Below are 24,776 nucleotides of genomic sequence, written 5' to 3' on the forward strand. Positions count from 1 at the left end.
CGTTCACTCTTGCCATCTCCTGTTTGACCACTTCCAATTTGCCTTGATTCATGGACCTAACATTCCAGGTTCCTATGCAATATTGGATGTTTAGTCCTGCTCTATTCACCTGCTGTGTGACCTTGGACAAGTCACAAGAAAAATAAAAGAGTCAGCCAACACCCACTGAGCACCCCACGGGATCACAAAGAGTCGGACACTGCTGAGCAACTGAACAACAACAATGCTGATCACACACCAAGCACATGGCACTGGGCTTCATACGTGTTATCACACTGATTCTTTTAAAAAATTGATGCATGTATCTCATGATGATGTTCATTTTGGAGAGGAGGAAACTGAGTCTCAGAAAGGTTACACAGCTTGCCCTAGATCACCCAATCAGCAAGTGAAAGTATTATACTTGAATCCCCCAAGTTAGATGCCAGAACCTCAGCTTTTATCTATTGCCCTACATGGTGCTGCCTTTCAACTTTAGGCAAGACCCAACTTGCCACGTGGCCGCGAAGCCAGCTGGGAGATGACACACATACATGGATACATGTGTGCGTGCACACCATATTCACATGGCCTCTGAAGAGCACAAAGCACTGCAAAGCTGAGGATGTGGTACTGTTTCCACTTATATTTGAGAACTTGCAATACATTTGTAGTCAGCTTGAGCTGCTACAACAAAGCAGCACAGACGGGGCGGCTTATAAACAGCAAAAGTTTATTTCTCACAGTTTTAGAGGCAGGGAGTTGGCGATCAAGGTGCCAGCACAGTCAGGTTCTGGGCAGCACCCTCTTTCAGGTGGCAGGTTTCTTGTTTTGTACTCACATGGCAGAGAAAGCATGCTCTCTCGTAACCCTCAGAAGGGCTCTGAATCCGCTCGTGAGGACTCTACCCTCATGACCTCATCTTGTCCTAACTACCTCTCAGAGGCCCCACCTCCTAACACCACGCTGAGGAGTGGCGTTTCAACATAGGAATTTAGTTGGGGTGGGGGGGGATGTAAACATTCAGTCCATAAGACAGTGATGAGAGTAGTCTCTCCTTCTGAGCAGAAGCGGGGAGGCATCCATAGGAATCCCTCCTTCGAGTCAAGAAACTGAAGCCACGGTTTCAAGGCCTATGGCCAATGAGATCCTCAGTGCTGCATCTTCTCCTTCTCCAGTGTGGGGATCTCTGGACCCCCTTCCATGTCCCGCCTGGTACCCCAGCAGCTGGTTCTCATTCCCATGCCTTCTGCTAACACAGTCACATTTGCTGTGCAGCTGGAGGGGTAAATACTTCACCTACTGTCTTGCCTTTGGGATAAGCACGCGACGTCAGACAGGAGACACTAGGCCAGGGCTTCTACCCCTCATTCCTGCTGATGAAAAAGTGAGGACGGTAACTGTGCCTCTCCCATCCAGCACCAGCACACAAAGGCTGAAGCTGTCTGCTTCTGGCTAAATGGAAAGTTCCACTGTAACAGGCACCCGCAAATTTAACAGCGCATTTTCTTCCCCACACTGAGCTAATGAAGAGGGCGTCTGCACACCCTTGCCCACCCAAAAACCAACAGCATACTTTTATAAATCAACTAAAGGTAAACAAAATTTGAAAACCTATATTTTAAACAGCTAAGAATGTTTCCACAAATACTAGAACTACTTCCCCCCATTGTTTATCAAGACATTTCTTCCATTACTAAGCCAGAATTCCCTCCCTGGCTTTGGGCTATATTTTCCTCTCCATTGCACCGACTACCATTTAACATCCTATATATTTTAATCATTTTTGTTTATTGTCTGCTCACAGCATCTCTACGAGACTTAAGGTAACTATATTATTTATCATCCAAGTCAAGACACTCTGGAGAGAGAAGGGAGCACTAATACAAATTATGTCAGGATGGGGACTTCCCTGGCAGTCCAGTGGTTAATAAGAGTTTGCCTTCCAAAGCAGGGGGTGTGGGTTCCATCCCTGGTTGGGTAGCTAAGATCCCACATGCCTCCTGGTCTATATATATATATAAAACAGAAACAATATTGTAACAAATTCAATAAAGACTTTCAAAGTGGTCCCATTCCAGTATTCTTGCCTGGGTAATCCCATGGACAGAAGAGCCTGGCAGGTTGCAGTCCACAGGGTCACAAAAAGAGTAGGACAACCACATCAAAAAAAATCTTACGTAAAAATAAAATTATGCCAGGACAAGAGGTGCAAATGGCAATGATCTTGAGCCATTTAGGTTCCACACGCTCAAGGATTTGGGTCTAACTTTTTTCACTCCTGTGTTCCTAGTGTCTAATCAGCACAGGATACCCATAAGGTGTTCCATAAATTCTTACTGAACCATGGTTGCTCTAAGAATGAGCTCTGAGCAGACTGCAGGACTTTAAACTCTTTCTCCATCACCGATTCCTTATGTTATTTCCTTTTAGTAATTTACTTAACTGCCACTGGCCTCAATTTCCTCATTTGTCTAAATGCAATAATAATAATAACCCCACCTCCCATGGTGGTGTGGGAATGAAATGGGATCCTCCAAGGTGTAATGTTGGGCATAGGGTCTGATATGGCAAGGATGAGCACACAAAAACACTGGCTGCCATCATTACACTTTGTCACTCCAAGAAGGCACGCAGAGCAGATGGTTAAGACACAGTCTACCCAGCATCCTATCACCATGACAACAGCAGAAACTGCCTTATATCTACAGTATGCCTGGCCATGCCCAGCTGACCCTGAAGTGGACCCCTGGACCAAGCCTGGCCTAGGGGAGCTCTCTCCTGGGACTCGGGGAGCAGCTTCTTCCTAGACATCATGGGATCTGTAGCCCTTATGTGGTCAGCAGTCATGTTTCCTATTCTATAGAGAAAGCAGGTCTAGAATAAGAAATTATAGCTGACCCAGAGAATGCTGAAAGCAGAGGAAAAACCTGGGGGCCCCTGAATGCTCATGGTAGCTCGTCTTAAGGCCTGGCTGCATTTCTGCCTCCCAAGGTGGCTGCTCACCCAACCCTTCTGAGGTTCTATGAGCTAGTAACTTCCTCTTTGGCCCAAGATATTTCAAGTTGCTAAGTGTAACCAGAGGGTCCTGACAAAGGCACACAAATATATAGTTGATGAAAAAAGAAAGGGATGATCAGGAGGGGGAGAGGAGGATAAATATTTATTGATCCTCACCCCGTGCCAGGCACTGTGCTGAAGACTCTACTTTTGTTATCTCATTTGCTCCTCACAGCCACACCATGCAGTGGGCACCATATTTTTTCCCATTTTGTAGATGGAAACACCAAGTCTCAGGCCCCAAAAGGAAACTTCCCGAGGCACATGATTAGTTTAGTGGGTGTCACTGCTGGTCCTTCCATCCCAGGTGATTAATCTAAGCCAAGTAATGAATAGTATCCTCCCAGTGAATATTAATAGACCAGGAAGGAGAGCATGTCCTACATTGGCCCAGTGAGACTGGAGGGAAGGACTTATATTCCAGGGCTGGGTTTTCAGTCTTTCCTGCTTATGGGAACTGGCCTCAGGAGAAAGCTGATGCTAAATTCAAGAAGAAACTGATGTTAAAATCGGCACAGTGATAGAATGGTCAGATAAAATATACGATTCCCAGCTCAATGTGAACTTCAGATTAACAGTCAATATTGTTTTAGTTAAGTAAATATTATTGCATGATACATGAAAATGAAAGTGTTAGTCGCTCAATTGTGTCTGACTCTTTGCAACCCCATGCACTGTAGCTCATCAGGCTCCCCTGTCCATGGAATTCTCCAGGTAAGAATACTGGAATGGGTAGCCATTTCCTTCCCCAGGGGATCTTCCCAACCCAGGAATCAAACCCAGGTCTCCTGCACTGCAGGCGGATTCTTTACTGTCTGAGCCACCAGGTCTCCTGCACTGCAGGCGGATTCTTTACTGTCTGAGCCACCAGGAAAGTCCCACACTGTTATAATAAAAAGGTATTCATGGTCCATCTGAAATCCAAGAGTTGATTTACTGTATTTTTCTTTGATAAGTATGGTAGAGAAGAGAGAATGAGTACATGACAGTACAGCATCTGAGACCTGCACTACCTCTCAACTTGCAGTTATGCAAGGGTATTGACTCCTTTACTGTTTAAGCAGTTTAGAATGTCTGTCACTGGTACCCCAGTCCATCCTATGTCATCCATCACAGGCAGGAAGGGTGCAGAGGCCAAGCTCACACCACCACACTAAGTCCTAAAGGGACAGTAACTAAATGCCATATTTAAAGCTACAAAGCTAGAACTTAGGACATTGAACCTGTTTTTGGTTTTTTTTTTTTTTTCAGAGCTGTAAGAATGCAGCTTGACGGACTTACTGGAATTCATCAGATTCTCTTCAGTCAATGTAAATTTTTTATTATAAAGTCATGGAACGTGAATTTACTTACACTGTAAAACTCCTTCATGAATACTAACAAACTCTAAAATCACAGCAAAGATGATGGCTCATAGACACCAAAAACAGAAAAACAAAAACATAAGCAATCCCACACTATGGATGTGCCCATTTTAAAACATTTATGATAAATTTCCACATTATTTTGTTTAGGAAAAAACCATCAATTAGCTCCATAGAAGAATCTGATATTAGGTCAAAGCTGGAGCATTACAAAATAATCAAATAAAATAGGAAAGGAATATGGGAGTGACCAGAACTGAAAGCCCAAAAGGGTAACCGCAGGACTGAATGGTTATTTAAGGGTAAATGTGGTGTGTGTGTGTGTGTGTCTACAGTTTACTCAGTCATGAATCTTAGGTGTTTATATGCTGTGCCAGGTATATGATCAATGAACAAAAACAGGATGTTGGCTGAGCCATTACAGCTCCGAAGACAGCAAACAATTCCTCAGTCCTTATTTTCATCCACCAGTTCTGAAGCCCTGCTCTGGTGCAGAGGGTTTCCCATAACATGGAACACACAGCATTAACATCACCATCATCCAGACTACCTTCAAGCCCATAAAAGGCTACCAGTCAGGGTGTGTCAGTACAGAATATTGTGAAGTTAAGAAAACAGCTAACAAGACATCTTTGAGAAAAGCAATATATGTATATGTATGCATGCAACTGGATTTTAAAAATTTGATGTATGATATTCCTGGACGTAATGCTATAAAAGTGTTAACCGTCCCTACATCAATCTATAAATTTAACAAAACTCCAATCAAAATACCAACAGGAATGGGTTTGGGTGGGGTGGGGATCAGAGGAGGACTTGATAAAATATTTGTCAGTTATATTTTTTAAAAAATAAGAAATCTGAAAAGAAAGAGCAAAGCTAAAGATAGTAGCCCAAACTGGTATTGAAAGTATAAACAAAAACAGAATAATGTGGTACAAATAGGTTGGTACAGGAAGTTCAATGGAACAAACAGAAAGTCAAGAAATAGACACTCACACAAACACACACACACACAAGATAAGGATTTGTTCATTGATAAAAGTGGGCACCTAAAATCTGTGGGGGAAATGGATTCATCAATAAACATTGCTGGTTAGCATTTAGGAGAGAACATAAATGGCTTATGAGTTTTGCTGGTAAGATTTCTTTAAAAGTCTGAAGTGGCAGAATGGCATTTATCCATGGAACAGTGAGCTAAAGCCCGCTAGCAGCGCACCCTCAACTCATGGATTTTCAACAGGGTTCCCAACAAGAAAGGGAACACAGTCAACTTGAGTGCCCTCTTCTATCCTGTTAGACTGCCCTGTGTCTCCTTCACCCAACCCTTAGCTCCTCTTTGTAGTCAGTGTTTCTCAACCACACTTCCCCCAGTAATACAAACACCTGGGAAATTGAAAGATTTCTCTACACATTTTGGTATTATTCCCTGATCCTCCAGTTGTTGTAAGACATCAATACAAACATCCTGAGAGTTACCAAAGATCAGGAGTAAGTCTTACCTGTTTCCTCTTCTCAGGGGGAAGTGATGGATCTCCATCCTATAAAGAAACCAGTGTTACATTTTATTTTTTAAAAAATCAGATATGTGTAGATTCAAGGAACTGCACTGAACTATGAACTAAATTCAGACCCTTCCCATTCCTGCCCCCTGCAACCAGCAATGTTCTGAACCAAACTAAAATATACTTTGAAAACTGGTAACTGTAAACTGAACCTGAGTTATTTTGGGGAAAGCTCTAAAGAATCACTTTCAATTAGGACTAATCTATATATTTTCTATAAGATGGTCGGATGGCATCACTGACTTGATGGACATGAGTATGAGCAAACTCCGGGAGTCGGTGATGGACTGGGAAGCCTGGCATGCTGCAGTCCATGGGGTCACAGGGTCGGACACAACTGAGTGACTGAACTGAACTGAACTATTTTCTAAACCTATGTGAGCCAAATTTAATTACTTAGATTTATCAAAATTACTTTTGAGCAGACTAAACTGAAATAGTATTTCATTTGGTTTGAGTTCCTTTTTTAAATAATTAGATTCAAGGTAACAGTAGTGGACACACGTATGCACGTGAATACACACACACACTTGAATTTTCTCTATAGGCAGAATAATCTGGGGACAGGATATGCCCAAAATGCAAGAAAACTAACTGAGAACTTCTAGCCCTATCAGATTTTTGTCTTAAAAGGATTTAATTTCTCTCCCTCATGTGCCATCTGGGAATACATAAATATCTCAGGTAAATGATAAATGCTCAGGAAACAGTACTCCTATGTCCGATGCAGTCCTCATGTGAGTCAACATTACTTTAACCTTAGGAATCTTTCTATTGTATTTCTGTTGAGGACAATTCAATGACCCCAGGAAAGCTGGTTAAATGTAAGCAATAGTGTCAGCACTTAAAAAAGAGATGGCATAAGTGAGAAAAAACGAAGTGAGAATGCAAAATAGCACTATGCAGTTGGTATCCTCCAATTCATTTTAATTTGCATCCTTAAAAATTGTGCCATATGAAAACTAGAGAAAATCTAATTGCCCAGGAGAGGAAAAGGTTTAAAAGTTATGGAAATACTACTATGCAAATATTTTTTAATGAGTTAAATCTGTATATATGGCCTAGAGAGATGTCCAAAATAAAGTGCTGAGCGAAAAGAGCAAGTTTTAGAGTAACATTTATATAAAGCTGTCCAATAGGACTCTCTGCAATAAGGGACATGTCCCACAGCTAACTGTCCAATATAGCAGCCAGCATGGAAATGTTCTATATCAACACAATCCCATACGATAGCCACCAGCCAACTATAGTGATTGAGCACATGAAATATGACGAGTCTGAGTGTTCAATTTTATTTAATTCTAATTAATTCAAAATGAAACTTAAAATAACCACATGCAGCTAGTTAGTGCCTTCCGTATTAGCATAGATTTATAACATGAATCCTCCAGCAAAATAAACCCTTCATACAATTAATAAGTAAATAAGGCACACGCAGACACATACAGATATGTGTGTACATTCACGGGTGCCAGACCAAGTATCCAGAAGCATATACTTAACCAGCAAATGGTACTGGGCGTGGAGGAAGTAGGGTTGATGACTTTCATGTCTTTCCAGTTGGTAACTGTCTGGATTCGGCCCTCTTTGGAAGAGATCGCATGTTTAAAGCCCCTCTTTCTATCTCCATAAGGGAACAGGGACATCACCTTAACGTAATACGTACGATGAGCTCGCGGTACTTCTTCTTCAGGGACTGGTGACGCTCTCGAAGCTGATTGGCCATGAGTTTGTACTGGTCCCTTTCCTGCTGGCATGTGTCCAGCTCCTTGGAAAGGATCAGCAGGGCTTCCTTCTTACTCTCCAGCTTCCTTTTACACACCAGGTACTGCAGAATAAACATATCCACGTGACTCAGAACTGTCATCAAGCCTCCCTCCTTTCACCCGCGTTGGAGTTCACACACCCTGAAGGTTTGATTTTGCTTTGTTGCTTTTTGTCTTCAGAGATCATATACCCAGAGACATTTGTCATTCAATGACAGGTGATCCCAAAGGCTGCTAAAGTACCTGACACAGTGCCCTTGTGACAGAACCAAAACCGTGGGCATTCATGAAGTCTGGCCAACTGAGACAGGGAAAATAATTGGTAAGTTAAAGAGCACAATCCTTTTAAACAATTCCATAGTTAAACAGATAACAGGATGCTAAATTTTGTTTCAAAAGGTACTTATATATCCTGATAAGACTGTGTAAAATTCTATTAAAATTTTACAAAATAACACAACACAAATTTAGTAAAAATTCTGTATATTACTAATAATTATCTCTTGGCAGCAAAATTATTTGCATGTTTTCTTTATACTTTTTAATATTTGCCAAATGTTCTAGAATACACCTATATGGTTTCTCTAATTAAAAAAAAAATGCCAAAAATGTAATAAAAATAATTTGATCAAACTATAGATTACTACAATAGATTGCACCAGGCCATGCAACCCAGAAGACATTTTCTCACTTGAGAGTTTTTGTTCACTGAAATCGGGCAGAGGTGAGCACTTTTTTCTAGGATTCAAGTGCAGATACCCACCACCCACAGACCAATTTTATGAGTGAAGTATTTTAGTCACACTGAATTATCCCCTCAAAATCAAGTTCCATCTTGCTGGAACTCTTCCTCAAAGTTTCAGGATATCTTCGTCCCTCCATCGCCCCACTTCCCTTACTATGACAGACCCTCACCTGACAATCACCCACCACCTGGGCCAGCGTAAGCCCGACTGGGACTCTGTCCTTCTACTGGGTCTACTGCACCATCTGGTGTTATTCACATATGTGAGATGTGGCACTAAATACCTTTTGAATTTGCCCCGTAAAAGACCAAATTCAGAGCATTCATGAAAACAATTTATAGTTTCATTATACACTCTGACATGAGCACTTTGTCATTACGGACGCTCACACAAAGCAGACAGAGGATCAGCACTCCCATACCACTCGAGTCAATGCTCTTTTATGGACAAAAAGCATTACTCATATATAGTGCTTGCTTGGAACTGACTTTGTTAAGTTCAATTTCAAATAAATGAAAGGGGAAAAAAAGAGTTTTGTGCATTAGCACATTTTTTTCCTTAAAAAAAAAAAAGTAATTGCTTAGCTTCAAAAACAAAGGGGAAAGAAAAGCCATTCTGAGATGATTTGAGTTCTAAGAGAGGACACTTCCACCTTGGATGAATCTTATTCCTGGCAGTAATGAGGTTGGAATCCTGCCTTAAAACGTCCCAGATTTTAAGACTTTGACATCGTCTTCGTGGAGGCAAATGGTACTGTTGCCACAGTGATTTCTCAAGAGTAAAATCCCCGACGTGTAAATATCAGAGAAGAGTAGCTCAAAAATCTGAACAGCAATGTCCTCAGGGAGGTATTGAGATTTCACAGGAAAAAATAGCATTTATACACAGTTTAACAGATCTACCCTTGACCTTCGGTTCTTTGCCTGTGATCAGCAGCCTCGGTTGGCAGTGCTGTTAGCACTGGTGACACAAAGACAGTCGCCTCTGTCCCTTCAGATTCAAATCTAAGTGCCCACATATACTCCGATGCTTCCCACTTTGGGGAAGAAAATGGCAATCATGTGTAGACATTATAAGCTGAAGCCGGCAAGATTAGAGTCACATCTGGTCTATTGAAGGGGATCAGGTAAGGGCCACCACTTGGCAAAATGGAATTCAAGTTCCCTAACCGTGAACTGCAGTCTGTGAGGGTCCAAGAGAGAAGCCGTTTCTCTCCCAAAGCATGACCCAAACTGGGCCTTGGAAGCTCTAAAGAGCAGAAGTAGACATCCATTCCCTCTCCGTCTAAGACACTTGGTAGAAAACAGGCACAGAGGTGCCTAAGACCCAGGGACCAAGGATTTGAGGAGCAGCATTGCTCCTGTTTGGTTGTCTTTCAGTTCAGTTCAGTTCAGTCGCTCAGTCGTGTCCAACTCTCCGCGACCCCATGAATCACAGCACGCCAGGCCTCCCTGTCCATCACCAACTCCCGGACTTCACTCAAACTCACGTCCACAGAGTCGGTGATGCCATCCAGCCATCTCATTCTCTATTGTCCCCTTCTCCTCCCACTCCCAATCCCTCCCAGCATCAGAGTCTTTTCCAGTGAGTCAACTCGTCTCATGAGGTGGCCAAATTATTGCAGTTTCAGCTTTAGCATCAGTCCTTCCAATGAACACCCAGGATCGATCTCCCTTAGAATGGACTGGTTGGATCTCCTTGAGGTACAAGGGACTCTCAAGAGTCTTCTCCAACACCACAGTTCAAAAGCATCAATTCTTCGGCGATCAGCTTTCTTCACAGTCCAACTCTCACATCCATATATGACCACGGGGAAAACCATAGCCTTGACTAGACGGACCTTTGTTGGCAAAGTAATGTCTCTGCTTTTTAATATATTATCAAGGTTGGTCATAACTTTCCTTCCAACGAGTAAGCGTCTTTTAATTTCATGGCTGCAATCAGCATCTGCAGTGATTTTGGAGCCCAAAAAAATAAAGTCTGACACTGTTTCCACTGTTTTTCCATTAGGTTGTGGAAAATAAGACAATTATAAATTTCATCAAAGGGTAAGAAACTCATTCTGTATAAAGATGAAGCTATTTCAAGAAAAGTATGGGCTTGAGAAAGCCACTGCTGGATGGTTCTTTCTTTTGCTTACTGTGGTCTAGAATAGTGAATTGCAAAAATGTTATTCCATGTCATTTGTTTCTATCAGCAGAACAAGCCTTAGGTTTAAGCCTTATTTATAAAATAGCTCCAAGTGTTGTTGCTCTGGCTGAAGATGGGACACCTCCTCTGTAGTTCTGCCACCTTAGTGTACTGGCATCAACAAGAGCCCTGCTCTATGTTACCCTGGGATGCTTGTGAAAATGCAGATTTCTGAGCCTGGGCCCAGACTGCTCACCCCCAGCTCACATATTGCCCAAATCGTCAATCTCTGGTGGTTGGCTCAGAAATCTGCTGTTAGCACATGGCACAGGTGATTCTTACTCCACCTGTACTTTGAAAACCCAGGCTCTGGAGGCCTCAGCTTTACACTGTGAAGTTAGAAACAATGAACATAGTCTGGAGGGACTGAAAGGCCAGCTGCAGCCCAGAATTTCCAGGCAAGCCTCAGTCTCAGAGCCATTCAGGGTTGTCTGAGCCCCCTTTTTATAGCACAGAGGGGTTCTGAACAAGTACAAGCAGGGGCCATATTTTATCATCTGGCCAAAGGGCTTCTACACGCAGTCTCATTAAAATATCAATAGAAACTCTCGGAGGTATATGGGGGTGGGGGTGGGGTGTACTGGGGAATGGGATGGAATTTCTCATTCTTCTTCTAAAATGGTGACAGTTTAGTCCCCGTGGTAGCAACTGCTAAACTGTCCCATTTCCTGTCCCTCCAATTGGAAACAAAAAAACAAATGACCAAAAGGAAAGAAAAAGGTGCTGAAGATCCTCCTCCATGGGTCGCTCTGAACAACCAGGGAATGCACAGGTCCAGCCTCAGCCTTAGAAGGGACCAGAAATAGAAGAGAAAGTGAGACAAGCCAGTCATTGTGTATGGGAAGTCTCTGCTTCTAAAGGAGGATAAGCATGGGTGATGGAAGTGGTGGACAGTAGGAAATCACCACAGAGCCAGGAGGCCTCTGTCCAGATGCAGGTTAAGTGATGGGCTCATCATGAATTTTGGGACCCTGGGAAAGTCCCAGAAAACAGGAAACAAAACACACTCATGCTGCCTGGGTCTCAGTTTCCACGCTTGGAAAATAAACAGGGTTCCCAAGAGTGTTTCCTAACATGAGGAACCCATGATTTCAACATCCCATCCAGTATCACTGAGGTGCAGGGTGCTGGGAACAACACTTGGAGGAGGGGCTCCAATCCAGGAGGCATGACTCACTTCCAATGCCTAGAAATTGCCTCCTCTGCCTCACCTAGGGCAGAGTTAGCTCAATGATTTCTAAATATCACCTGCAGCAGTAACTTCAGGACAGCCACTTGGTTGGAAAGGGTGCTCAGGCCAAAGCAATAACCGCTATGTTTGTGATGACCATCCACGACAGAGTGAGAAAAGGCTAAATGTCTGCGTGGTCGTCGCTAGTGCCTCTCGCCAGTACTCCTAGTCCTTCTTTACTTCCAGGCATCTGGCAGGACCGTTCTTCCCCCATTGCTCTGGAGTAAGGCAGAACCATGTAACTTGCTTTATACAGTAAAGGGGAACCAGAGGACTATGAGTCAATTCTAGGGTGGATGATCCCGAGGGTCAAGGTATGAATCACCAGCACAACTTGGATCATGGAACCACAGCAGACAACTGCTCTCAAGAGTCATTTGGGTCCACAGAGTAATCTGTGTGATCCAGAAATAAACTTTTGTACCGTTACGATACAAAGATTAGGGGGTGTTTGTTATCGGAGCACACCTTAGCCCATCCTGACTAACATGATCCATAGCAAAGTACGACGGTAACGAGATTGGGGAGATCAAATCTGCCCTGCTCTGTGCTTCTTCTGAGTTACCACAATGAGGAGGAGGATTGTTATTATCACTATTATTATTGCTGTTAGCAACAACAAAACCAAAGTTTTATGTCAAATGCTTTCCACGGATGATCTCCTTTAATCCCCACAGCACTGCAGTGGGGTTACTGTGTTATTTCAATGTACATTTCCTAAAGTGAGACTGAAAGAGTTTATGTAATATGCTAAAGGGTTTAGTAGAGCTAGAATCTAAACCCAAGTCTTTGTATAGCCAAGCTTGTGAAACCCCAATTTCTGACAAACCAAGCATTCCGTGAAAAAACAATCAGAATATTCATGGAGTTGGTTACTACATCTAGTTGGTATTTTCAGCATAGGGAAGCTAAGAAACAGGAATTTTAAATTTGGCTCCTTTTATGTTTAGAATCTCTTCACCCACCCCCTTCTAAAACTAGATACAAGACCTGAAGGAAGAAGGGAAAAATAAACAAAGAATTCATGAGCATCCCTCTCCTCTGCTGCTTGTGAGGGAGCCAAGTAGAGGCAACAAGGTTTCCATCCACTTAAAGGAAATGGGATAAGACTAGAGGCTGTTTTCTCAAAAGGCTTGGTTGCAACAATTTTCTGTAAATTGTAGTTGGTCTCAATCATTCATTCAGGGAATATTTTCTGGGTGTCTTCCATGTGTTAGTCACCAAACCAAGCATTTGGTCTCCTAAGTGGATAAACGGTCCCGGGGATTTTGAGAAGGAAAAGCATGATACCTGGATAGCAAGACGTAATTTCCACAATCCCTTATGGGTTTTTCTGAAATGCCCAAAGTTTTGAAAACTGAAAACGTGTTCACATCTTGTTAGTGACCTCAGCTGATGTAAGGGTTCTTACTGTCTTAGGCCACTGATTGTCAATATTCATACATTTGCTGAAGACAAATCAATGTGTCTGATTATTTGCTGCCGCCTAGAAGTCTACTGGGGTTGATACACAATATACACTACGGTTACTGCATTTCCTTTCAGATGCCAAAAGTCCTGCCTCAGAAACATAACTGGCAGCCAAGGATATCAGATGCAGAAACTGCCTTTTATTTTAAAGTCACCGTTGCAAATCTCTATATAGTCTCAAAGACACACTTGTGACGAAAATTGAATCTTTCTCAGTTAATTATACAAATTCTTGCCTGGAGAATCCCAGGGACAGGGGAGCCTGACAGGCTGTCGTCTATGGGGTCGCACAGAGTCGGACACAATTGAGGGGACTTAGCAGCAGTAGCAGCAGCAGCAGGATGTTATTAGAATTTTATTTCCTTATATAGGCAAGGAAAAACTACAAATACGTTACATGCAGTAAACGCTCAAGCTGCCACAATGCTTACATGCCTATTCCCATCACCTCATAATGTCTTTATTCTTGAAAATTAGTATGAACGCTGGAGCAGGGATAAACCTCCCAGATAATCCAAGTGACTTGCCTAATTGCAAAGAACAAGGTTCCCAGCTGCCAGCATCTTCCATAATAGTGTCTTCCAAATTGTGGGTCACAATTACCTTAGTTTGTGTAGTGAATTCAATTCAGCTGCTACCCTCGTTTTCTTTAAAACAAAAACAAAACCAGAATAGAACAGAAAATAGCATGATCCCATGCAGTAAAGGTAAGTATTATTTCATGAAACTTTTGTCTGTTAATGTGTATATAGGAACAAACACACCTGTATGCATATTTTCAACATATTCTGTGGACTGCCATTCTAAAGTTTGGAAGTGACTTTTCTGTAATAAGTTACTCCATACATTTATTCATTCATTCAACAAATATTTAGTGAAAGACACCAAGAGAGGCAAGAATGGAGCTGGGGGGGTGGTATTGGGCAGAAAAGAAATCTACATAGAGGAATGATGCTTGAAATGAATTTTGAAAGATGAGTAGGTATAAAGGGACCTGAATAAAAGCCATCATGTAATAGAATTAATCAGTTCTTTGGGGTTGAGGTGCAACTCGGATCAATTAATACCTGCTCTGCCTACCTCAATGAGACTACTGGGAGCTTGAAATGCAAGGTATGATGTTAACATTTAACTTTGGAAACATTCTCAAAATTGAAGGCATTATTTTTTTACAGCATTTAAAGCTTACAAAACATTTTCCTTGGGACTTTCGTTTGATAGGCAACATTATATGACAATTTTAACAAAAACTGCTTTCCCCATTTTATAGACAAGATAGCTGAGATTGTCTTTCTCAAAGTCACAATGCTAACAACTGTCAGCTCAAACTAGGGCTCTTAACTACAAATTTCAGATTCTTTTTAGTATTCTGTATTGGTACCAATTAAATTATTAGCAATTCCACAAATCACCTCTCTTGGGTCAAACCATATTTTTAACAAGACACTCGGAGACAACTGGGTAACTGAAAACAATACATTTTAATCCATAGTATTTTGAGACCCTGTTTGGAAGGCAGGCAGCCCTCCTGGGGCCTTTTCTTTTTAAAAAAATTATTTATTTTAATTGCAGGCTAATTACTTCAAAATATTGTGGTGGTTTGTGCTAAACAGCAATGTGAATCAGCCATGTGTGTACATGTGTCCCCCCATCCTGAATCCCCCTCCCCATGCCATCCCTCTGGGTTGTCCCAGAACACTGGCTTTGAGTGCCATGCTTCATGCAGCAAACTTGCACTTTTACATATGGTAATACACGTTTCGATGCTATTCTCTCGAATCATCCCACCCTCGCCTTCTCCCACATAGTCCAAAAATTTGTTCTTTGTATCTGTGTCTCTTTTGCTATCCTGCATATAGGGTCATTGTTATCATCTTTCTGAAGTCCATATATATCGTTAATATACCATATTGGTGTTTCTCTTTCTGATTTACTTCACTCTGAATAACAGGCTCCAGTTTCCTCTATCTCATTAGAACTGATTCAAATGCATTCTTTTTTATAGCTGAGTAATATCCCATTGTGTAAATATACCACAACTTCCTTATCCATTTGTCTGCTGGTGGACATCTAGGTTGCTTCCATGTCCTGGCTATTGTAAACAGTGCTGCAGCAAACACTGGGGTACATGTGTCTCTTTCAATTCTGGTTTCCTCGGTGTGTATGCCCAGGAGTGCGATTGCTGGGTCATAAGGCAGTTGTATTTCCAGTTTTTAAAGGAATCTCCACACTGTTCTCCATAGTGGCTGTACTAGCTTGCGTTCTCACCAACAGTGTAAGAGGGTTCCCTTTTCTCCACACCCTCTCCAGCATTTATTTTTTGTAGACTTTTGGATAGCAGCCATTCTGACCAGCATGAGATGGTACCTCATTGTGGTTTTGATTTGCATTTCTCTGATAATGAGTGATGTTGAGCATCTTTTCATGTGTTTGTTAGCCATCTGTATGTCTTCTTTGGAGAAATGTCTGTTTAGTTCTTTGGCCCACTTTTTGATTGGGTCATTCATTTTTCTGGTATTGAGCTGCATGAGCTGCTTGTATATTTTGGCGATTAATTCTTTGTCAGTTTCATTTACTATTATCTTCTTCCGTTCTGAAGGCTGCCTTTTCACCTTGCCTATAGTTTCTTTCGTTGTGCAAAAGCTTTGAAGCTTAATTAGATCCCATTTTCTTATTTTTGTTTTTATTTCCATTATTTTGGAAGGTGGGTCATAGAGGATCTCGCTATAATTTATGTCAGAGAATGTTCTGCCTATGTTTTTCTCTAAGAGTTTTATAATTTCTGGTGTTACATTTAGATCGTTAGTCCAGTTTGAGTTTATTTTTATGTATGGTGTTAGAAAGTGTTCTAGTTTCATTCTTTTACAGGTAGTTGACCACTCTTCCCAGCATCACTTGTTAAAAAGTCTTTTCTCCATTGTATATTTTTGCCTCCTTTGTCAAAGATAAGGTGTACATAGGTGTGTGGATTTACCTCTGGGCTTTCCATCCCAGGACCTTTTCAATCACATTTCATGGGGAGTGGCTGAAGAGGTAGAGGCCACCTACAGTCCTACTCAGTGTTCAGCCAAGTCCATGTCCCCAAGAGCTCTGCTAGTTGAGTGTCAGATGATAGTCAGTTCACCACACTGGGTTATTCCAGCTGAATCGTGGGCATAAGACACTTTATTTTTCAAAGAGCAGTTGAACTCATAATTGTCTGAGTCATAACTCAGGCCTAGCCCTCTTGGCTAACTCCAGTTCTACCCCTAACAACCCTGCATCAAGGCAATCTCATTCAGTCCAATGACTTTCACTGTCATCTCTGTCCTGATTTTACCCAAATTGATATCCCAGCTCAGACCACTCCCCTGTATTCCTGCTCTGCTATCCAATGTGTACCTCTATTTGAGCATCTTAGGGGCATTTCATTGGAGAAGGCAATGGCAAGCCACTCCAGTACTCTTGCCTAGAAAATCCCATGGATGGAGGAGCCTGGTAGGCTGCAGTCTGTGGGATCGCTAAGGGTCGGACACGACTGAGCGACTTCACTTTCACTTTTCACTTTCACACATTGGAGAAGGAAATGGCAACCCACTCTAGTGTTCTTGCCTGGAGAATCCCAGGGATGGGGGAGCCTGGTGGGCTTCCGTCTAGGGGGTCACACAGAGTCGGACACGACTGAAGTGACTCAGCAGCAGCAGCAGCAGGGGCATTTCATGGGGTCCCAAAGAGTCGGACATGACTGAGCGACTGAAGTGAACTGACTGAGGGGCATTTTAAATGAGCCCTTGATACTCTCTCAGACCTGCCCTGCACCAGACCTTCCCTCTTGGTAAACCAAACCGTATTTGGTTTTCCATGACAACCCTGGGCTCACCCTTGCCCTCTTCTCCTTCTTTCCCAACCCTCATGTATTCATCAGCAAATCCTATGGGTGCTATCTTCATAAGACATATTGAATTCAAATGCTTCTCACCCACTTCTATCCCTATCATCCTCCTTCAAGTTACCATCATCTCTTGATTAGACTGTGGCCCTAGCCTCCTATTTCTGCTTCCTCGTTCTACCCACCTCTATTTTCCAAATAGTAATGAGAAAGATGGGTTTCAAATGAAAGCACATGGTGACATACGGTTGTTCAAAACCTCGCATCACCTTTGAAACAAAGTCCAAAGTCCTTCTATTCCCCCTTGCTCAGCACTCTCCATCTTCACTGGTCTCCTTGCTAGCTTTGACCACATTAAGCCAATTCCAACCTCAGGACCTTTGCACTGCCCTCTGCATGGATTGCGTGACTTCTTCCCTGGCTTTATTCTCATTTCTGTTGTAATGTCTCCTTCTTAGGAAAGAGATTCTCACTCTCCTTATACTGTGTTACCTTCCTTCATAGTACTTACTACTTGACCTTGATTTACTTTTAACATCTCCACATCCATAGCAGCAAGAATTGTGATGTTTCATCCAGATCCCCAAAGCTAAGAACAGCACACGGTACATAGCTAATGAATGAGAAAACTTAATCTTACTACATCTTCAACACACCTGTGACCATGTGATATTGTACCCATTTTACAGATTCTCAAACTTATAGCTAGTGAAGACCTCAGGGATGGTCTACGACAAGCCCGACAACCTGGGACTCAGAATAGTAAACTGACTTATCCAAGGCTGGCAAGTAGGCGCCAGAGCTAAAATCTAAACTGAAGATTCTTCTCATTCCAAGTTTAGCAACATTTTCACATTATCTAATTAAGGCACACATTCCTGACTAGGGAGTCACAAATGCCTATAAACTTAGAATAGTGCCTAGTACTTTTTATAGTAATAATAATAATTATTATATGAAAAGAGATAATAATAGATGATAGTAAGTAGCCTCATCATCATTCATGAATAGTTACTAACTATATAATGTGTTAAATGCTATAAAGAAGCAAAAACAAAACTCCCAGAACACAGAGAAAAGCAGTTCATAGTAACAGCTGACAGCATGGCAGAAAAAGCTGGAGTGCCTATATTCAAATCTTGGCTTTGCCACTCGCTAGTCAACGATTACTCAGCCTCTCCGTGCCTCAGTGATACCGTTTATTAAAGGAGCATAATTAAAGTATCTTCACAGGGCAGACGTGAGCATTAAAAGCACTTGCATATGTAAACCATTTAAAATAGTAAGTGCTGTATCCACCTTCACTGTTATTATTACTATTTTTATCATGAGCCAAGTGATCAAAGAAGGTACTCAAAGAGCTGGAGGAAGATGTGAACATTTGAAATGGATTCTGAAGAATAGGTAGATGGACATATTTTGTCTGGGGATAGGTGGAGTTGTGACAGGAGCTGTGATGGGAAAACAATACCCCTAGCAGGGAAACAGCCACAGAGAAGCTCAAAGGTGAGCAGCAGGAAGACACACCGTCAGCACAGCGAGCAGCACCCAGGGCTGGCTTCAGTGGAGGGTGGGAATAAAAGCTGTGTGAGATGAAGATGGAAGGAGAGACAGATGGTGGCCAGGTCAGAAAGGGCCTGGAAGTGTTGCTGACGAGTTCAGATTTCATTCTTTCAGCAGGCAGGAGCCCCAAGGGTTTCTGCATAGAGGAGTGACATTAAGAATCCTTTTAGAAAGACAGTTTCATTCTGACAGCATGTGGTGTACATTATCTTGGACTTGACAGCTTGGGTAGAACTGGCTACCAAGCTCCTGGGGGAGGGGAAGGATCTGGGGTTCGGGGCCCCCTTTGAAGACACACCTCTGAATCCTGTTTTGATCTGAACTGTCAGGCCTACAAAGAACACACTGGCTTTGCTATTTCTTAATGTGGGGGGTCTGTGATCACCTTGTATAATGCAGTATTGATAAGCAAGGTGCTACCTAGGCAACCAGATGCATGCATGGGCTTAGCCTCAGCCTTAGCAGCTGGTATCATAATCACACGAGGGGGTGGGAAGTGGGTCACAAGTCCACCCAGCCATGCTCCAAAGGGCTGAGCTGAACAGAGCACTGGCAAATGCCCCACTTTCTGGTCACCTGGGTGGGACCAAGGGATACACACTGGGTTCTCCTTAGGCCCCCATTTCTGCTCTTCAGTCAGGGTGTATTTCTGCTTATCAAGTTCATGTGTGGTGTACACACCAGGGATATTTGCTCTGGCTTCCCTGGTGGCTCAGAGGTTAAAACGTCTGCCTCCAATGCGGGAGACCCGGGTTCGATCCCTGGGTCAGGAAGACCCCCTGGAGAAGGAAATGGTAACCCACTCCAGTATTCTTGCCTGGAGAATCCCATGGATGGAGAAGCCTGGTAGGCTACAGTCCACGGGGTCGCAAAGAGTCGGACACGACTGAGCGACCGAACGGATGGACAGACCTCAGAAAAGGTAAGTTGGTTTTTGGAGACGGGAAGAAAAAAAAAAAGTAGCATTCTCTGAATGTCTACTATGTGCCAGGCACTGTTAGGAGTAATAATAATGTGAAGAAGACCTTTATTTGATTATAGGAGTAAGTGGGACAGTCACTACTGAGTGAAAATGACTGTTCTCCAAATCACACCGAAAGCTCTGCTTTAAACATTTTTTTTTAACCCTGAAATAGCTTGTTTGATCAGCCCCATTTTAGAGATAAGGACACTGAAACCCAAAGAGCTTAATTTATCCTTCATCATGAAGGTCATAAGTAGTGAAGGCAGACTGTTCTCTGCACATATCTGTGAGGATCCTTTGGTTGTAGGCAACGGTAATCTGCACTCTTTCCTAGGAATGTGCTGGAAGGATGAAAAAGTGAAAATGAAAGTGAAAGTCACTCAGTTGTGTCTGATTCTTTGAGACCCCATGGCTCCTCTGTCCATGGAATTCCCCAGGCAATAATACTGGAGTGGTAGCCTTTCCCTTCTCCAGAGGATCTTTCCAAGCAGGGATCGAACCCAGATCTCCCGCATTGCAGGCAGATTCTTTACCATCAGAGCCACCAGGGAAGCTCAAGGAAACTGGAACTCATGGAATTGGCAGGAAGACACAGAAGACTTGGAAAGAGGCAGGCAGTGAGGTGGCTCTGGAGGCTGAAGGCAGGACCAGATCTCAGTGCAAGGAAAGTCGGGTTAGAGGTGACTGAACAGGGTAGAAATGAAATCCGTCATGTTTCAGATTCTTTACGTCTCAGGTCCTAAGTGTGTTTCCAACTGGCCTAAAGCTGATCACGAGTCATTCTGGGCCCAGGGGACAGGACACCCAGATTGTATCCTTCCGACCTGTCTGTCTAGACTGTATCCAGTGGTAATACCTTTCAAATTGGGGTGCTGATGAGAAAGAGAAATGAATGCAGGGAAGTGAGAAAACAGCAAGTGTTCACCACAAATAACTTAGTGTTGGGCAGCTCCCCACAGGCCTACAAGACCAAGTAAAGACCCCGGAGTCAGCAACAGAGACATCAGTGGTTTAACAGATGGGGAGCTTACTCGTCTGAAGCAAGGTCCTAGAGCAACACCGCACGGTGTGCGGCAGATGGCGGGCAGGAGTTAGTGACAGGCCTCGTTCCAGGGGGAGGGGAAGACTGCCGGCTATAGGGTGAAGTGATATCAGGTTACCAGGGAAACTAGCAGAGCCACACATCCCTCATTACTCCTTCAATAAGACCAGTCACTAGCTGGGGCCTGGGGCAAGTATGTAGGAAGGTCAATCTGGTGAGAAAGGTGTAGGTGAAGCAGGCGCTGGTCAGGTAGGGGTTGTACAGAAGGCAAGAGAACAGCCATCTTGAGTGGCCTAACCATACATACAGCTAAGTAGATGCATTCTATTGAGCTTATTTCTCAAATTCACTAAGGTTCCCCTTCCAGTGCTTCATGAATAAAGGCTGAAAAAGAAATGGTGGGCATTAAATACCAACTTTTATTTGAATTAACCTTTGAGCCTCTACTCATCACACGCATACAAAAATACACACATGGTGGTGAAGTTTACACAGCTGCAGGGCACATATACCTACCAACTGGAGGAAGGAAACACACACACCCGCCAAGTATACTGGGTAATCAGTGAACATGAATGGAATAAACTCGGAAAAATATGCCCAGTTTTTGGCATGTATATTAGATACCATGAAATGTTTTTATTATCCTCTCAAAAATAGATTTCTTTTGAATTGCATTTCAATTACAATTTTAAAGCAGAGCTCATAGCTCATTTGTTGATGTTAATTCATGCCCCCACACAAATACTTGAAGGTAGCTTGTGCTTCTCATCTTAAGAACTCAGACCTACAGTTTTCATCACTGAGTGACTTTTATCTACCCATTTACTGTTATCTGCAATAAAGCAAGTCATAATTGCTACAAGGAAGATCATAATGATTAAATGACTATCTGACATACTACATTACTATTTGGATGGCTTTACAACCAGATAACGGCTGAGAGAGATGAAGGTAGGCAGGGTGTCAGGGAGGGAACCTCTCCACCAAGCGACCCTCTCTGTCAAACGGTGCCTCGTGGTCCTTGGCGGCTTTTACTGATGGGATTGGGTTAGCTCTCTCTCATTAGCCGCTACAAGAACGTGGCCTGCTATGCCAGAAAGGTTTCTCGGCGTGATGATAAACACACATGGCTGAAGGGTTCATGTCCGGGAATAATTTAGAAACTTCTCAACTGTGCACTCACTCTTTTCTTAGAGGGATTGCCTTCCCTGGTCCCCCGCTGCACTTTACTCTGCTATCACCCTCTTCCTACCCTACCCTCTCTCCCCTATCCAGGAATACCTCCTCCCCATCAACTCAGCAGTGCCAGGTAAACAGTATTCAACAATCAACATGACTTCTCCGACCTCAAATCAGCTAGTCCCTCCGTTCCCAGAATTCCTGCTTTGTGCTGCTGAGTGATTTCTAGCTGGGATCATCATTTGTTTGCTCACCTATCTAGCCCAGGTACTGGTCCCTTTGAAAACCATAAATCCGGTACTGTCACTCTTCTTTAAAAAAAAAATCTCTACTAAAGAAGTGGCAAACAAGAACCCTCGATATCTGGCTGCAATCCACCTCCCTGACTTTTCCTGCCAGCCATGGTTCTATCAAGTCCCACTTACTGCTACCCCGTACTCACCGTCCCTCACCTCTCTCTTGTCTGCTCCTGGACCCAGCTCACAAGTCCCTGACTGGGAAGCCCCCTGCCATCCCAGAGCAGAGTAAGAACTGGCTCCTGGCAGTCACACAGCATTCTGGGTACCCCTTGATTAGAGCATCCTATGTTGCATCACCATCACCTGCTCCCCACAGACTGAGGCCTCTTTGCAGTCAGAGTCCAACTCATTCACCTTTGCTTCTCCAGAGCCAAGTACAGCTCCTGAACCAGAGTGGGTGTCCCCCAAATATTTGAAGAGTAAAGGAATTTCAGTTCCCATGAATCTAAAAAAATATATACACATTGTCTATAAATATGATATTTGTAATACAAAATTTTAGTAGATAGCCATCAATTTATTATTAAACCTAAATCTCTAAATCCCATTTTAGCATCACGTTTAGGGAGGAAAAAAGACCAGTTTTACATAAACTTGAAGTGTACAGAGAGGGCACAGGATAGCTCCTACAGAATTATCAAAATGGTTTTTGTATTTAAGCTCATTTTTATCATTTAAAATGAGCCCTTCCTTCATCATCTGGGCATATATTCCATTCAGCACTCCATCCTCTGAGGTCTTGCAGAATCACTGCTCCAGACGGACATACTGGACTGTCACCTGGAGATACACATATACTTAGAACTTCCCCAGACTTAGTGTGGGCATCTATAGGGTCGATGCAATGTGGGGCTGACCGCACACTGATGCTCACTTGGTGGAAGTCCTCCAGCCTCCGCAATCCCAGCCATGTACCATGAACCCAGGCCTTCGTGTGAATCCTTCCCATCCATGTGCAACTGTACAGCTCCCTGTGCATTTCCACAGTCTTCTTCTAAATCTGTGTTTGCCTCTGTAATTTCTAGATAACATTTCAGCAATTTCAAGTTTGTAACCTAATGATTCTAACACCATTTTCTAAGATGACTCTTTTTTTTTTTTTTATGATTTCTCTTTCTCAGAGTAACCATGGTGGTTCCCCTCTCTGGTATTACTTTCGACAGGCAAACTTTGATTATTACATGCCCTAGGGGATGTGCTGAAATTTAAGTTAAGTGAGATTTCAGGTAATTGGAAGAGTTTATAATGTGAACCACAGTAGCTGGGGGGTATGTGAAATTCACTGACAGTCTTGGTTAACTGGAGTTATGAATAACGAAGGTTCGTCTGAATATCTATTTCAATCCTTTCGCTCCTGTTATTTATCCTTTCTCCCTTCTCCCGATCTTCTCACTCTCCAAAGAGTGTAACTTTATTCTTTTAAGGCTGATAAAGATGAGAAAACGAAAAGGAAAAAAGATCGGCTTTCCTTCCAGTTGGCCATACGTGGGCTAGGAAACCCCCTTGAATTTGCTGAAGAGAGCAAATATTTTTAAAAATCATTGCTTGCCTGGAGTGAATGTGCTCTCTCCCTCATGCTAGGCTAACTTTCTAACCTTACCTCGGGCCAAGATGCTGAGGGTGGGACATACAATGCTGGTTTGCGGTTCAGCATGGAGCATTAAAACCGCCCATGTACTGGAACTCTGCTCAATGTTATGTGGCAGCCTGAATGGGAGGGGGATATTGGGGAGAATGGATACATCTCTCTCTATATATGGCTGGGTGCCTTCACTGTTCATCTGAAACTATCACAATATTGTTAACTAGCTATACCCCAAAACAAAATAAAAAGTTTAAAGTTTGGACTGGGGGGAACTACCCATGTATCTGAGGTTCTCTCTTTTCCATGCAGGTTGCCAAGAACCTGTGGAACACTGGACACAGGCGACAGCCCACATCACTAACCATCACATATGCAACGATATTATAACATATAACATTCACACTGGGAATGGCATGATATTAGTAGGTTCTGTGGTTACTCCACTATATGATGATGATTCGATTCAGTTGCAAAGGGCTCCCCCTGTGGGCTGGGTGACAGTAAAAAGGCAGCCAAGCATGGACAACATTTTGGTCAATCTATCTTTAAAAGTTGTAAAGATGCTGTGGCTCCACTTCCTTTTCTCTTAAAAAAGAAATCATAAAAAGACCCCAACATTCCCCAATATGGCACCCCCATCCCTACCTATCAGATCCTAACCTCTCAGCTCTGACTCCAAATATCAGAACCAGAGGGTCCAGTGGCAATGCCTTCACTTTATAGATGTGCCCAGAGTACAAAAGGGTGGCATTTGCTAACAGAGTTGATTCCTGGACCATCATGTAGCAAGAGGGAATTGGGGGGATACAAAGGTGCCATTAATAAAAGCAACATGGCAGGTGGGATTTAGGGTGCGATGTGGGTTCATTGCAGTCACCTACCACTGGCTGGACCACGCAAAC

At 42.9% G+C, this 24,776-nt stretch overlaps 1 protein-coding gene across 2 annotated transcripts in view; it reads right to left on the reverse strand.

The window, feature by feature from the left end:
* CCDC149 (coiled-coil domain containing 149) overlaps positions 1–24,776 on the reverse strand; it is a 116,231-nt gene that overhangs the window by 65,492 nt on the left and 25,963 nt on the right. For both annotated transcript variants that reach the window (XM_088836266.1, XM_055435314.2), the window contains exons 2-3: positions 7,635–7,796; positions 5,906–5,944 (exon numbers count right to left, since the gene is read on the reverse strand). In XM_088836266.1, the coding sequence (XP_088692392.1) occupies positions 5,906–5,944; positions 7,635–7,796 (201 nt within the window). The remainder of the gene's footprint in view (positions 1–5,905; positions 5,945–7,634; positions 7,797–24,776) is intronic.

Source organism: Moschus berezovskii, chromosome 5, assembly GCF_049115385.1.
Source record: "Moschus berezovskii isolate FMDL1 chromosome 5, NW_MosBer_1.0, whole genome shotgun sequence".
NCBI classification, from domain to species: domain Eukaryota; kingdom Metazoa; phylum Chordata; class Mammalia; order Artiodactyla; family Moschidae; genus Moschus; species Moschus berezovskii.